Raw genomic sequence first — 16,620 nt, forward strand, 5'->3', positions numbered from 1 at the left:
GCCCTAATCCGCTTAATAGTTAAAAAGTGTTTATTTTCTTTTCTGTCGATACCTAAACTAAGCTCTGCTCTAGGCTTATAGCCGACAGTAGCCTTGATTTGAGAACACCACCAGCCTCCTGGTGGTCTAATGCATCTCTTTGCATCTTAACTGTCTGTTGACACACAAGTCATTCAGATTCTTTAGATGCAAGCGCCTCAGTGCAGGCTTTGTTTAAAGCTGCTGGATAAATTCTGGCTTTGAAAAGAAAGAATTCTGCAAATAAACAAAGACCGTCTTAGCCAGGCATTCAGCTGGTCCTCAGATCCAATACTTCCTAAAAAAAAAAAGAAATCTGACAGTATTTTGCTAAAGACATCAGTCAGTACAAACAAGGTGACCTGGGTCATTTAACAGAGAAAAAGAGCTTTCCCAAACCATAACTTCAGCAAATTCAAATTCAATACACAGAGACAGAAAGACAAATAACAATGACGTGAATGAATAAATGATCAGTGTTACATGTCAAAGACTTCCGGAGACAAAAGCTGCAGTGACCTTTGTCAGCTCTGAAAGTAGCCTCGCCTGTTTCTTCAAGTTGTAGCAGACGATGCAACAAGATCCGGCCCTGAGGCAGAAAAGCAGCTAGGGTCCCCTGAGACTCCGAGGAGTATGAGTCAGAAGAGGAATAAAGGCAGTCTAACTTCTTAAACTTTAATATTCAGCCTTGAACATTTACAGCATTTCTCTGTCTGCAGTCAAAGTGAAAAAACACTTATCAAAGACTCGGATAGCAGCATGAAGAATTGGGAATATTTTCCCTGTGATCCGACATTTGCATATTGCATTTTCCACATCTCTGCCTTATACAATTTTAAGAGTCTACCCTTTATGAAATGTCAGTCACAGTTAATGCAGACGGCTTGCAGTGGAACCTGGCTTGGCACAAAAAGAAGAGATTGCATGTGTTTGTATTTTCTTGCTGCTGAGAGTGTTTTTTTCTGAGGAGAAAAGGTAAAAAGGTCACAGGTGAGCACATGTGGCTGCAGAAATAAACCTCAGCAGATTCAGATTTCACTGCTCGGACTGAAGTAACGATGAGCACTTTGGATTTATTGCTATTCCACAACACTGCAATGCTTTTCCATCCTTAATCAGCTCTGCAGCTAATGCATTCATATTGTATCTTTTATTTTCTTCTAGTTACGCAGCCAATGTTAAAACCCACTTTGACCTAGTTATTCTCTTTATCCCATTTTCTTTATCTCATATTTCTTCATTCATGATTTTCCCGCACGACATCAGTTTCACCTTAGTATTTTCATGTGTCAAGTGGAAACAACAAGTGGTTGAAAATAAAGAGCACACAGTCATGCATGAATGAATAAATGTTTCATGCATAAAACTGAGGAATATGTAATCTGTGCATCTCACTAAAAACATCATAGTTGACTGTAAATCTTATGGAAGCTGTCTGTTGGTGAGACCACATATGCCACAGTGGTTACATTTCCATGACAGGAAATGCTTTCATAGTCGATGCATGAAATAAAACATGAGGGAAGGCAACCAATCTGCATGCACAGAACATTTTTACATCTATGTGTGCGCATGTGACTCACCATCCATGTCTAGTCTCTGCATGATGATGGCCAGCTCCACTTCACTGGGCATGTACCCCAGAGACCGCATGGCCATACCCAGCTCCTGTTTGGAAATGAACCCATTTCCATCACGATCCAGCACCTTAAACGCCTCCCGGATCTCTGCCAAGACAAACAGGATATCGACTCAGCATTTTAGAAACAATGCTCACAGTGCTCACCTCTCCTGCTCCAAGTCTGAAAAGGCAAACACAAATTGATGTTCATTTATAGCAATATGTTTACAAGTCTGCCAGACAACCTTGTTGTTAATTTTGTCACTGTCCTTTGCATTTTTAGGGATCCCTTTCCTTGTCAGTGCTGTAACTCTCTTCATTTTGGACTGCATTGGATGAAGCCACTTGGCATTTCAGCACACCTTCCTCTACCTCCGTCCCCTCTCTCTACCTGTCTGACCTAGCTTTGAGCTGCACGTTATGCAATTGGACTCGCACCACTGCTTCAACTTAACAAGATCAATTCCAACCATCGATTCATTTTCTCCACCTGCTGTCACAGCCGCTGTCCTCTGCTCCTTTTCATGCTTCCACATTCCCCAATATGGAACCCTTAAGTGTGTTTCTTATGAGTTCATGTTCTCCTTCAACATCTCTTCTTTAATGTTTAACAGTGTATTTTTTCAGTTAGTTAATCATCCGAAGCAGCATTAAAGGAGTTAGCAAGTGAGAAGAGTGGGCTTTATTTAGGGGCACATTGTCCATTGCCAGTGTTAAATGTGTGACCTTCAGGATATTGGATTTTTCATCTAGTCACTAAAGGCATTCACTGTGTAGAATATGACTCCCGCTGATGCTGCTCTATACATAATAAGGGGGGGAGAGAAAGGATCAGAAACAACCTTGTCAAAAGGAAACACATATTTTCCCCGTCTTTCGTATCCTATTAAAACATCTTGTGGCCTGTTGGGGTTCAATCTATACCACAGTTACAGCTTTACTTCATGAAATTACTTTATGTTTTGCAATAGTCGGGTTTTCCATATTTTTTGTTTTTCAAGTGACCAATGCTCATGAGAATTAATGCAACTGCATGAAAGTTAAATTACAGAAACATAATAAAACATCTTACAGCCCCAAAGAAAACACCAAATTGGTGGTGCTCACACATAAAGTTCAGTTTCTGTTGAGATTCACAGCAATGTTGATTCAATTTGACAACACATTTTGTATTTTTGTTAATAAACAAGACTATATAAAAAAGGCAATCAGGGACTACTTTTGTTAACACTGTTCATCTTTGCAAAATTATTTTCCAGTGCTTGGAACAGGTCATAACACTGTTCAGCTTATTTTTTTCCCTCGCAATATGGCAAACTATTGGTGACACATGCACCGCCTTTTCAGGAACAAATAACTATATATTCAATTTGCAAAACACAGACACACAAATGCATTTATCAATTACGCAAAGGTGTGAGTTGTCAGACAGCGATGCATTTGATAAGAGACAATACTCAGCCTATATGAGACCAAAACATAAACTGTGCCTACAAAGAAATAGCCACAAACGATGACTTAAAATGGCTTTAAATTGCTTAGCAAGATGTACACTTCACATTCTATTCCCTTTCAAATTTGGGATTTAGTTTGTGCAAAATGCTACCTTAAAGTCATGCCAGGTGTTATATTTTCAGCACCTTCAGGGTAAACTGGCTTAAGACATGAAACAGTCAGTTCATTCTTCTTTACAGTTTTACCTTTTTTTCAAATGAGTCCTTGGAATATCACATTAGCAGCAAACTGCATTAATGCCTTCAGTATGTTTGTTGTTAAACAGTAAATACCGAGCTGCTGAGGCTACGTTATACTGAGCTGACGGACTCTCAGATCGGAGACGAAAATGCTTCACTTGCACACAGTTAAGTCAGCAGCGGGTTCAGTACCTGCTCAACATGTGATCAAGTCGTCAGTAGAAGTCAACAGGTTTGACTGCTCTTTAATAAATACATATTTTATAAGTCAGCCTACAGACTGGAGAGGGTGTATGGTAAGGAAAGGGAGAGAGACTGACAGGCATCTGGTGTTTTTAAATAGAGGTGGAATGTCACTTCTCTGAAGAACACTATGACTGCACGGCACGCATGAGCACACTGTTGAGTGAATAATTCGAGACTACAAAATGGAATAGACGATTTAACTCCTTCCTTCCCAAGAACCTAACAGGCAGAGTTTGGCAAATGATATGTGGAGAACATACACCACATATCTCTGCAAGTTTTAGATCCAGCAGCAACAAAACTGACACAATTGGTCATATCATATCTTTTGCATTTACTTAAATGCAAAAGACAGTTGCTCATAATTAGCTGTAATGCCCTCAATAGAATATACAGTGTTAAAAAAAATGGAATCACCTCCTTAGAAGATTTCATTTTATCCTGCTATTCAAAGCTGAATCATTGCCAATTTAATTTGGCATTTTTGAGAAGAATTTAAAAAAAAAAAGTATTTCATATGAAAGGAAAACCATTTTTAGTAAGTAATGACAATGTAAAATTTAAAAAAAAGATGATAAACATTTAGCCACTTTAAAGTGATTCAACTAATTCCACACAGATGCAGCCAACAAGTGCTAGACGTCACACAATTAGTGAATGGAGATTATCTGAGTACAGAACTGGTTCTCAGTGAAAAGACTGCTGTATCTGGAAGGTCCAGTCACTGATGAATCAGCACTCCTGGATAGAACTACACCATAAAGACAAAAAACACTTCAACAATTCTGCAAAAATGTATTAAAAAGGGTAAGTCAGGCTCTAAGTGTAGAACATTTCTAAGTTACTGAATACCTCTTGAAGTACATTTAAATCAACCATTAAGAAATGGAAAGAATATGGGACTTGCCTAAATCTACCTAGAGCAGGCCATCCTCAAGCACTGGTGACCGAGCAAGAAAGAGACTAGTGACAATGGCTACCAAGAAACCTCTGACTTGTCTGAAGGAGTTACAGTAGCTTCAGTAGCTGAGATGGGAGAGACTTTGCATACAATACTTGTTGGCCATTCTTCACTCGTCAAAACTTTACGGAAGAGTAACAAAGAGACAGCCATTGTTAAAAAAAAAAAAACAAGTTCAGTAAATCTAATCTTGACTAGAGTTCACCAGAAGTCTGTGGGAGACTCTGAAGTCAGCTGAATATACAACCTTTGATCTGAGGAGACAAAAGCCAGACTTTTTTGGTCATTAGAAAAAAATTAGGTTTGGCTGACACCAAAGACTGGACATCATCACAAACACCCATCCCCATTACAGAGCACGGTGGTGGTGGCGGCATCCTGATGTGAGGCACGGTGGTGGCGGCATCAGGATGTGAGGCACGGTGGTGGCGGCATCAGGATGTGAAGCACGTTGGTGGCGGCATCATGATGTGAAGCACGGCGGTGGCGGCATCATGATGTGAAGCACGGCGGTGGCAGCATCATGATGTGAAGCATGGCGGTGGCAGCATCATGTTGTGCAGCATGGCGGTGGCAGCATCATGATGTGAAGCATGGTGGTGACAGCATCATGATGCAAAGAACGGAGGTGGCAGCAGCATGGTGCTGGCAGCATCATAACGTGAAGCACAGTGGTGGCAGCATCATGATGTGAAGCACGGTGGTGGCAGCATCATGATGTAGGGAAGCTTCTTGACAGCAGGTCCTGGAAGACTTGTAAAGGTAGAGGGTAAAATGAAGGAAGTATGCGGAGATCTTTGAGGACAGTCTGATGCATTCATCAAGAAAACTGACTCAGAAGAAGATTTGTTTTCCAGTGAGACAACAACCCAAAGCCCCACAGAAATGGTTTAAAGACAACAATGTGAATGTTCTGGAGTGACTAAGTCAGAGCCAAGACATCAATCCAACTGAGAATCCGCAGCTGGACTTAAAGATCTGTTCAAACACAAATCCCTGTGTAACCTGATGGAGCTGAAGCAGTTTTACAAAGATCTATGTGGTAAAATCACAGCATCTATATGTGCAAGGCTGATTGGGACAAATCAATTCAGCCTTATTGCTATAACCGCAACCAAATGTGTATCTACCAAATACAGATTTGAAGCACTCACTTGTTTTACATTAAATATTGTAAATTACCTGACATCACTTTGTAGAAATCTGTTGTCACTTAAACATGCTTATATTTTTTGCATATTCTTGTCAAAAACAAACAACTTCAATTGGCCATGATTCAATGCTGAAAAGTCTCTTATAGGCACTGCAAAAACATTAAAGCACAAGATGAGACCGAGTATTAGCACAGATTGTTGTGTAAAGGAAAAACCATCCATCTTAACTAAGCACAAACATATTGCAATTGACTGTTTTTCAATGTTTATTTCAGGGAATAAACAGCATTTTATGACTGCCAGAAACAAGAAATTACCGATCGGAACCAAAACCCACTCATTAAGAAAAAAGCCCATCAATCACCCTATTATCTGCTGCACGGCTATTACTCTGAATCAGTCTTCTGGTAAACGATTTGGAACAACAAAGCATAAATGGAGCGTAAATTATGAATTGTGTTATAAAGTTGAGAAGAGTGCTTTGAGTGTAGATGATAAGAGCTCACAGTCCCTGTTGACCTCCATCAAAAAAGCATGTTACTGCTTCCCCAAACAGCTGGTCCTGAGCACGTAACGGACCATCATCATTTGCAACTATTCGAAACACAGTTTTAGAGATAATATTTTCCAGGACGCAAGCACACAAATGCTAACAAACCCTCACGTCAAAGGCATGCAGATTATGTTGCCTGCATTGAACCGGGTGTCTCATGCATAAATCTATCAGTGACTCAGCCCTTTGTTGAGTACTTTCTTGTGTCTGGAGCGTGTTGGAACAGAATAACAACGATGGGAATGGGCTTGTATATTCAAATAACTTGGTCTATTTCATGCACAAACGCCTCAATCCATCAAGGCTCGTGGCACAAGGGAAATAGTGAGCCGCTTTCCAATTCAAAACCTGACATTTGGCACAGCAATGTTTCTACCAAAGAGACAGAAGTAACAAAAGGCATCACAACAAACCCCAAATTAGATGGAACGGAAGCTTAAGTGGTTGAGTTTGGTTTTTAAATCTTGTATGTAAATTATGCTTTGCGGTGTTAAATGTTTATGAGTGTGTATGTGTGCTGACTGTATGCTTGAATGACCGATGCCCGTTTACCTACTGCATGTGATGCGACACATTGACCTTTTGGAAATACAGTGATGCTTGGCACATGCAAAAGCACTCAACGGACTTTATTACTGAATTTAACAACACGTCTGCAAGTAAAAAACTACACACATGGACAAAATTGTTGGTACCCCTCAGTTAAAGAAGGAAAAACCCACAATTCTCACTGAAATCACTTGAAACTCACAAAAGTAACAATAAATAAAAATTTATTGAAAATTAAATAATCAAAATCAGCCATCACTTTTGAATTGTTGATTAACATAATTATTTAAAAAAACAAACTAATGAAATAGGGCTGGACAAAAATGATGGTACCCATAACTTAATATTTTGTTGCACAACCTTTTGAGGCAATCACTGCAATTAAACGATTTCTGTATTTGTCAATGAGCGTTCTGCAGCTGTCAACAGGTATTTTGGCCCACTCCTCATGAGCAAACAGCTCCAGTTGTCTCAGGTTTGATGGGTGTCTTCTCCAAATGGCATGTTTCAGCTCCTTCCACATATGTTCCATGGGATTCAGATCTGGGCTCATAGAAGGCCACTTTAGAATAGTCCAACGCTTTTCTCTCAGCCATTCTTGGGTGTTTTTGGCTGTGTGTTTTGGATCGTTGTCCTGTTGGAAGACCCATGACCTGCGACTGAGACCAAGCTTTCTGACACCAGGCAGCACATTTCTCTCCAGAATGCCTTGATAGTCTTCAGATTTCATCGTACCTTGCACACTTTCAAGACACCCTGTGCCAGATGCAGCAAAGCAGCCCCAAAACATTACTGAGCCTCCTCCATGTTTCACCGTAGGGACAGTGTTCTTTTCTTCGTATGCTTGGTTTTTGAGTCTATGAACATAGAGTTGATGTGCCTTACCAAAAAGCTCCAGTTTGGTCTCATCTGTCCAAAGGACATTCTCCCAGAAGCTTTGTGGCTTGTCAACATGCATTTTTGCAAATTCCAGTCTCGCTTTTTTATGAGTTTTTTTCAGCAGTGGTGTCCTCCTTGGTCGTCTCCCATGAAGTCCACTTTGGCTCAAACAACGACGAATGGTGCCATCTGACACTGATGTACCTTGGCCTTGGAGTTCACCTTTAATTTCTTTGGAGGTTGCTCTGGGCTCTTTGGATACAATTCCAACGATCCGTCTCTTCAATTTGTCATCAATTTTCCTCTTGCGGCCACGTCCAGGGAGGTTGGCTACTGTCCCGTGGGTCTTGAACTTCTGAATAATATGAGCCACTGTTGTCACAGGAACTTCAAGCTGTTTAGAGATGGTCTTATAGCCTTTACCTTTAAGATGTTTGTCTATCATTTTTTTTCGGATGTCCTGGGACAATTCTCTCCTTCGCTTTCTGTTGCCCATGTTCAGTGTGGTACACACCTTTTCACCAAACAGCAGGGTGACTACTTGTCTCCCTTTAAATAGGCAGACTGACTGATTATGAGTTTGGAAACACCTGTGATGTCAATTAAATGACACACCTGAGTTAATCATGTCACTCTGGTCAAATAGTTTTCAATCTTTTATAGAGGTACCATCATTTTTGTCCAGCCCTATTTCATTAGTTTGTTTTTTTAAATAATTATGTTAATCAACAATTCAAAAGTAATGGCTGATTTTGATTATTTAATTTTCAATAAATTTTTATTTATTGTTACTTTTGTGAGTTTCAAGTGATTTCAGTGAGAATTGTGGGTTTTTCCTTCTTTAACTGAGGGGTACCAACAATTTTGTCCACGTGTGTAAAATTGATGACATTCAGCACTTGCATTGTTAAAAAAATACATAATTTCTTAGGTTTTTATTTTAATTAACTCAGGGGTTTGCATATATTCTTTTATGTAAAATAAATGTTCATTGTGAAACTAATATATATCTGAGGAGAGTTGGTATTTTTTTATTTTTTGTAGAGTAATTTAGTTGGGGGGGGGGGGGGGGGGGGATTTAATCCTCCAAATGCCAATGCTGGATTAAAGCCTTTAATTAAAGTGCATTCTGAAAAAAACAAAATCAGTTAAGTTTCATTTATAAAAAAGCTAAAAAAAAAAAAAAGAAAACCCCAAATTAAAATCATCTCAGGCTACATGCCAAAAGAACACATCTAAGTAATATATATAAGTAAAATCCCCCCCCAAAAAAATTAAAATTAAGTTTCCTTTGGAGTCCAATGGGCGTTCTCAATCCAAGTGTACAGTTTGTATTTTGAATTTTTAAGTGAGAAAATGAAACTGTGGTGCATCCTTGAAATAGGATTTGTGGTAATTTACATATATTTTCGCAAATTTTTGAGTTCAGTAATTTAGAAATATTATGAATACAGAAATCTCAAGACATAATTCTCTAAATACTGTTCAGGACATCTTTTACAACTGGACTCAGATTTTAGTCTACGACTGAGTTGACCTTGTATCAATAAGTTCTTCTGGTGTTGAGATATTCCAGAGGGAAAACACAGTCAGCACCCTGGACAGCTCCCAGACTACAGCTACGATCAGCTGTCTATGGAAAGTTTTGCATGATTCTCAGTGTGCAGCAGGCAGTTAGTACATTCAGTACACCTGCTTCTACTTTCACCACTAGTAGCTTCTTTACTAGTGCCAGTCCTGCAGGTGGTCAAGTCTCTCAGCCACTTTAAGTCTGGTGGCAGAGAATCTACGTTGCCCAGGCACTATAACTGCCAAAAGTGACCTGCTGTTTATATGTGATGGCATTTGAAACCTCTTCTCGTCTATTTTTCATGGAAGGCTCGATGTTAGTGGGCTGAACAGACACAAACCTACCCGCAGGCGTCCTGCCGTCTGGTCCAACTCAGCATGCTTTGTGAAAGAAGAGCCCGAGTGCCAACGAGGAAGGATTTCTTGTGCTGCCCTTTTACTAAACCTTTAGTAAATTAGCCTATTTTGGGTTTTGCTCCTGGAATTCTTTGTTTTATTGTAAAGTCTGATGGAATTCCTACTGGACTACTAGTATGGTTTCCGATGCACCTCAACATGTGGTGTCTGCAAATGCTATTGGAAAGTATAGACGGTGGATGACATTGCATTTTTAGAAGGATATCAGTTTTCAATGCATTCATGTCCTGAACTTATGAACCAATTTAAATTCTGGTTCCTGTCTAGTCATGCTGGCCTCAGGTCACAGCTGCAGTTAACATTTGATTTGCATAAAACTTAAAGAGGTTGCCGCAATTCACAAATGTAACCAAAGGTCAGCGGCCTCATGCAGCTCTTGGCTTGGTGTAAAGTACCAAACGTACTCAGCAGCACAATGACTCAGACACCACAGTGCGCATAAGAGCGCCTGCTGCAGCAAATCGACTGACAAACAAGAATTTCATGTAATATGTGAGCATTTTATGTCCATTATAGTCATGCATATTATGTAAACAACATTTAAATGCCTTTATCAGAACTTATTTGCAGGCAGAGGCCTTCAAAAAGAGATTATCTTCAATTTAGTAAAAAAAAAATTCCTCCCCATAAATGACTAACTCCTGACATGTCGCACTGTGTCTTTGTACAAACAGCTCCGTTTGTTCTTTCAGGTTACAAATCCAGTGATTAAGAGGGTTGCCCAAGCTAGAATCAAACAACGGACAGGAGAGCGCATAAAGCATAAAGGCATTTCTTAAAGTCTCTAGTTTGTGCTTAAATTTAGAGAGGAGTGGCTTGTTCTCCTGCAGTGAACTCTTTTCTAGGTCTTCCTTGTGCCATGACTCAATTCGCATAATGAATAAGACAAAAGTGTCTGCTCCCAAAAGTATCAAGGAAGGTGAAGAGAAATGTACAAATTGCTTTCAGAGCCCATAAAGAATGCACTCAGGTCATAGAGCAAGGGCAGAGCAACTCTGCAACAAACCTAAAAGGAGACTGTAATGGTCTGACATTAACCAACATTCAGATAAATAAATGACAGCTGTGTCGATGAAAAAATAAACTGGCATTTGTTCTAAACGTTATAAAGTCTGGAACTTTAAGAAGGAAGAAGAGATGTTAATATGAGATGTTAAATCTAACTGGTTTTGATGTAAAAGCAAAACTGCATCTACAAAGCCGGTCTTCAGTTAGTTTTGGCTTTTGACAGGATCACAGATTAAAGGCTTGGGCCTGAAGCACAGCTTGGCAGAAGGTGTGCTGATGTTCACACACCCTGATTGAAATCTCTATGATCACTGGAGCATCTTGTGAATTGTGTTTCAAAGAAGCAAGCAGCAACCCTACATCATACAAGTGATATTTATAGATCCTGCACTGGTTTAGAGAATGTACACAGAATATTTAACCCTCCTTGCTGCTGTAATAACATCGTCAACTCTGCAGGCACCATGTGGAGCAAAAACACAGGTCAGGAAACAGGTACGTTTCTTTTTTAGTGCTGCAAAGGATCGTGGCCTCAACAGCTCAGCTGGTAATGACACAAAGAAATCATTTCAATATTGTTTCCTTGACTACAACCTAACCAAAATTCACGATCACGGTTTTGCAAGTGAAGCTCAAAATACAAAGTTGCCTTTCCCCCTCATTTGCTTGGTGCAAATGAACACGGAGACCAACGCAGCCAGCTGTCTCTGAATGACTGAAATATGTCGAACCTTACAGCGTTATCCACACAGTAAGAAAGAATTTACAGCCTGCCATTATCCTTAAAGTCCCTCCAGGCAACAGCAGCTTCTCCTGAGAGATGAGACATTAAAAAAAAGCACCAGCTGACTGATTCCACACTGCCAGCCATGTGACAGCTCAGCCCACTGTGGCAAGATTTTTAATGGCCCTGGACAAATACAGTAAATTGCTTCTTTAAATATTGCGCAGCAGAAGTGTTGAATGTGCAGAAAGTGGAGGCTGTGTAAGCTGTACCTGGGAATTGGAACCAGAGGGAAACTTACAGGTGGAAATGTCACAAGACAGAACCTGATAAAAACCTTGTACTGTCCGATTGTTGTTTTATTCCACAAGAACCACAGACATATTAGGCATGAAGCTGCTATCATTGTCACACTATTTGCCAAAAGTCTGACAAACACTGTTACTGTGTTTATTTACATATTTATCCAGCAGCCGATATGGTTTTTTTATAGACATGCCATATATTTTTATGCACCAAATAAAGTGCTATCCAAAAATGTTATCATAAGGCACACTGTTGGTATTATATACTGTTGCAGGACACTTTTTTATAGAGCACATTTGTAAGTTTCACCACAAAAGTCAAAAGCTAAATCAACATTTGGTGTGACCACACTTAGCCTTGAAAAGGGCACAAAGTGTCTTCAGCACACTTGCGCAGTTTTTTAAGGTTGAACAGAGAAGAATTCCTTTTTGGCCATTGCACACTGTCCAATGAAATTATGCAGCAATTTTGTCAATGCATTCACACAATCGGACAACAGTTGTTTTTGTAAGTACAGCAAAAACAAGAAAAGACTGCTTCTTTGGTACATATAAAAACAGATGTTGAACAGATGTTGCACTTCTTAACAGTGCACATTGCTGAACATTTGCAAAAACCTTGCAAGACAATGTGCAATTGTATACAGCTTCACTATATAAATACAAGGTGCTGCATATGAGAAGAAGGTGCAAAACAATGTAGATATTTCCAGATTCTCCAATTGTAGTTGTGAGTAAATTACATTTTTGACAGACATGCAGGTGCAGACATTCTGCGTTCGTGTTTGTCAGAGTTTGCTTCTCTTATGACTCTAGCTTAGAGGCAGTTTTTAATCTGACGATATTTGACAGGTGGGTTCTATCAAGCATTTTGTAGAACTTTTCATGGTGCTTCTGTGGATTTAGGCTGTCATAATGTCTTAATCTTCATCATTTTATCCTTTATGAGAAAACTGGGGCTCTGTAATGCCCAGGCCATCTATGTTGTAGGACTCGTGGTTCTTCTTATTGATGAAGGTAGCCCAAATGAATGTGGGTATAGGCTTGGGGCTGTTGTCATGATACAAACTGAATTATGTACCAATCAGACACCTCCCTGATGGTATAATGTGATAATTACTCATCTGACTGTCCTTCTATATTACTACTCTACCACCCGAGGACACTACTCCAAATCCCTTTTGCAGAAATGCAGCCAAAAAACCTCCATCATGCTTCACTGTTGCACCAGAGTCCCACTAGTTCCTGCTGATTCTGAGCTAAAGACGCTGCTGAGCAACATTTATTGTGAAGGTAAACTAGCCTTATGTGTCATTCATCTGCTGAACTGACTGAGCTCTGCATCTACAGTCACCAACCTTGTTTTTTTGTACTTTAAGAGCTTTAACAGCACAACTAGAAACACCTGTATGCTGTGAAATCACTCCATGAGAGGGATCTTGACCACCTCCAGTCCTGTTGCTATGTATGCTACTCTTTTCATGGTTTAATATTTCAGGTCTAAGAGGGTTTTAGCAGTTTGGTGTAATGCACTGGGCTATAAGCCTGCAAATCTTTCACATTTTTCCTTGTAAAGCTGTTCTTTTATTTTCTTACTTTCTGTAAACGGCACAAAATGTCTGACACAATACTGCATATTTGAAAAATAAATGCTTTGTAGTTTGAAAAACACACAATAAATGTATATGACCTCAAAGATGTCAGTGTTCTAAGTATATAAAGAATCATGTAGACATAACATGCTGAATCTTTGTACTGTCAAATTCCAATGTAATCTATCATGTAGTGTTTTGTCATTCCTGTGTTTCTTTTTTCCAGTTTCAGATAAACATGTTTCCAGTTTTGCTGCTACAATTCCCATCGTGATTTGTGAGACTTTAATGAAGCAATAAGCTTCAGGCTTGTTGTTAGGCACATGCTGAGTCCAACGAGTACATCAAAATTCACAACAAAATCTGACATTTGGAAGCAATTTGTTTGGCACAGCAGTACTGATGTTATGCAGTCACAGGTGTGTGTTTATGGAGTTTTACACAACAGCTTCGAACACTGCCTCAATCAAAATCAGGAGCCAGAATGATGTGTTTTATAAAAAAAAAATGCACAAAGCTGTCATGGAAAGACAACAGTAATAACTAATGGCATTTACTTAGTATTTTTGGCTAGTTTCCACTAAAATGTTCCACTAAAATTGTCCTGTAATGATAACAATCACTAACAATCTCTGTACCCTAATCATGTACTTCCAAAAAATATATAAAAATCACTAAGATGTGATTTTATGGGAAGATCTATTGTCATGAAAAAACTGTTTATATGATTTCTACAGAGATTTTTCGACACTGGCAGACGTAACTGGAAAACATGCTTTGGTTAAACACATTATGTGCATAATATCTATGCTGTTTTTTCCCCCCTTTCTAATTTATGACACTAAGCAAACCATAATTCTGCCCCCCCCCCCCCAAAAAAAAAGATGTTCCTATACAACTAAATGGCATTTTTATTTATGTTTTAAAAGAAACTTCCAGTTTAAAAAGCCACAAACTTAACAGACGCAGGCACGATGACAGAATGCTTGTGGAGGAACATTTTCCTACATTGTTTTCATTTGCTGTGTGGTTCAGCTTTGGCACCAAAATTGGTTAGGTTTAATAAAAATGTCATGGTTTGGGTTAAAAAAAAAAAAATTCACAACACATTTGATGCTTCTCCTCCACTGTCTGAGTCCCACAACATACGATTTCTAGACGAAAAAGGAGTACAGCAATATAATAAAAGGCAAAGATATGCTGATTTGAGACATATTTGTGCTACATCACAAACAAATACAATCTGAAAGCAAATATGTTTTGCTAGACATGTAGGTGCGAATGCAGTTCACTTAAACAGGAGGCTTTGGAGACACGCCTGCACTAAGAGGAAACCATAAGTTTTTAGTACCTGGTCACAGCCTGAGTGATTCATTCCTCCTTTCATAAGCTCTAACTTTCCAAACTAGTGACTTTTTAGCAACAAGCCCTCTGTGATGCCATCAATCCAGAATGTAGCGGATGGTAAACAGCGACGCAGTAATTACAGTGCTGACAGGTCGGTCGCAGTGGTTTTAAATGGACCTCATGAGGGACCCTCGAACCACAACTCATTTCTTATTTACCAAACAACATGAACCCATTGAAACAGGAATGAGGAATTCATATGCAGCAAATTCCTTCATGCATATTAAAACTCGACCCTGACAGAGTATCTGGCTATTACCACGCGCTGTGCTGCCAATTTTTCGGGCGGCAGCTTAATGTCGCATCAATGGATTATTATTTTGGAGGTCTGGCGGAGTCTGGTTTGTTTGCTACCTGTGAGGCTGCCACTGCTGACTCCGGCAGACTGTTATTGATCAGGTTTGTGTTGTACAGGCTCGGGTGATTACTCTCAGACAGACTCGAAAACAAAAGGGTTCATAAACAGCCCCAGAGAGAGAGTCCAGCAGACTGCGAATGCTCCGGGTGAGATAAGCTGCGTAGAGAATAATGCATTACTGTGCCTTTTTGGCTCAGATGAGGAGGATGCTGCTGGTTTCTATTGTCTTTTAAAACACTACTGACTATAGAACTATAAGTTGGATCAGCACCTGTCTTTTAAAACAGAACTTAGCCCAAAATCTGTTGAGTCGCTATTCCAGTACCATGTGATTGGTAGATCTGTTAGGCAGCTGGAAATGATTTCTTGAAAAGCAAAACTCTTCCAAATGACCAGCTATGCTTACCCTGGTGTCCTCTGGTCCATTAAACTTATTTTACTTCATTGCATACAGCCAAATATCTTCCAAATTCTCAACAGCTCTGTTGTTTTTCAGTTCCATCCAGTGTTTTTCTTTAACTTTTGGTAGCCGTTCAACTAATTTCTGGTTCTACACCCTCCTCAAGCTGGCATGAAGCGTAACTAAACACAAAGCTGCAGTGGGTTTGTGATAATTTGTATGCAGCAACCATATTTCAAGTATCTTAGTCCAACTTTGTTGTCTTTTTTACACTGGGGAGGTGAAACTTGTGCCACCTCATGGAAATAAATTTGCTGAAAAATTGGCCAAATGGACTATAGCTGCTGCTGAAAACAAAACAACAAACACAAATACTTGTTTTCCCAGAAAAGGCACAATGAATTTGGGATCTTTGAATGCGCATGGCTTGTAACACTCACTAAAACGCCAGTTAGTAAATGCAACATCTTCAAACAAACTTATCAAGCACGTTTTTTCCAGGGTACAATAACAACATGCAACAGATATTGAAATATCATATGATCTTCATTTGTAGTGAAATGTTTCCAGTGATTATGGGCGTAGAGAGACAGGCAGCAGGAACAGACTAATCACTTTAAATGGACATTAGGCTGGACAGGAGCCAGACAGTTTATGGAGACGTCTTACCATCGAGCTCCTCAACAGAGATGCTGGCCAGCACATCACTGTCACTGTCGGACAGCGAGCGCTCAGGTAGTTCCCCTTGTAGAGCAGCCCTGCCGTCACATGGTGGAACGGCATCTTCTCCTGAGAGATCACAGAGAAAAAAAAAATGTTTATGTGGGCTGTTTTGGGAAAAATCAATTCTGGATAACAATTACATATGCTTAGAAAGACAGGAAGTCCCGTGTGCATTCAAATTACTTCATCAAGAATAAAGTTACGAGGATGAATCGATGAGGTGAACACATCAAGTTTCCAACCAGACGTACAATCAAGTAAAAAACAACATGAAATATGAACCCATAATTGGCTACAGCAAGCTGGTTTGCTCGTGCGATAGTGAAGAAGCTACTACAAATTAACATCCAAGGGGCGCAGCATAAACGGAATCCATAAATGAAGCAGAACTCATTCGGTAAATGAGAAGCCACACAGGGAGGAGAGTCGTACAACTTGGGGT

At 39.6% G+C, this 16,620-nt stretch overlaps 1 protein-coding gene across 1 annotated transcript in view; it reads right to left on the reverse strand.

Moving 5' to 3' along the window:
* caln1 (calneuron 1) overlaps window positions 1–16,244 on the reverse strand; it is a 56,937-nt gene extending 40,693 nt beyond the window's left edge. Inside the window, 3 exon segments of the mRNA XM_051957929.1 lie at window positions 1,602–1,745; window positions 16,125–16,187; window positions 16,190–16,244. Of these exon segments, the coding sequence (XP_051813889.1) occupies window positions 1,602–1,745; window positions 16,125–16,187; window positions 16,190–16,238 (256 nt within the window). The 5' untranslated portion in view covers window positions 16,239–16,244.
* Between the last annotated feature and the right edge of the window lie 376 nt (window positions 16,245–16,620).

Source organism: Acanthochromis polyacanthus, chromosome 13, assembly GCF_021347895.1.
Source record: "Acanthochromis polyacanthus isolate Apoly-LR-REF ecotype Palm Island chromosome 13, KAUST_Apoly_ChrSc, whole genome shotgun sequence".
Classification (NCBI taxonomy): domain Eukaryota; kingdom Metazoa; phylum Chordata; class Actinopteri; family Pomacentridae; genus Acanthochromis; species Acanthochromis polyacanthus.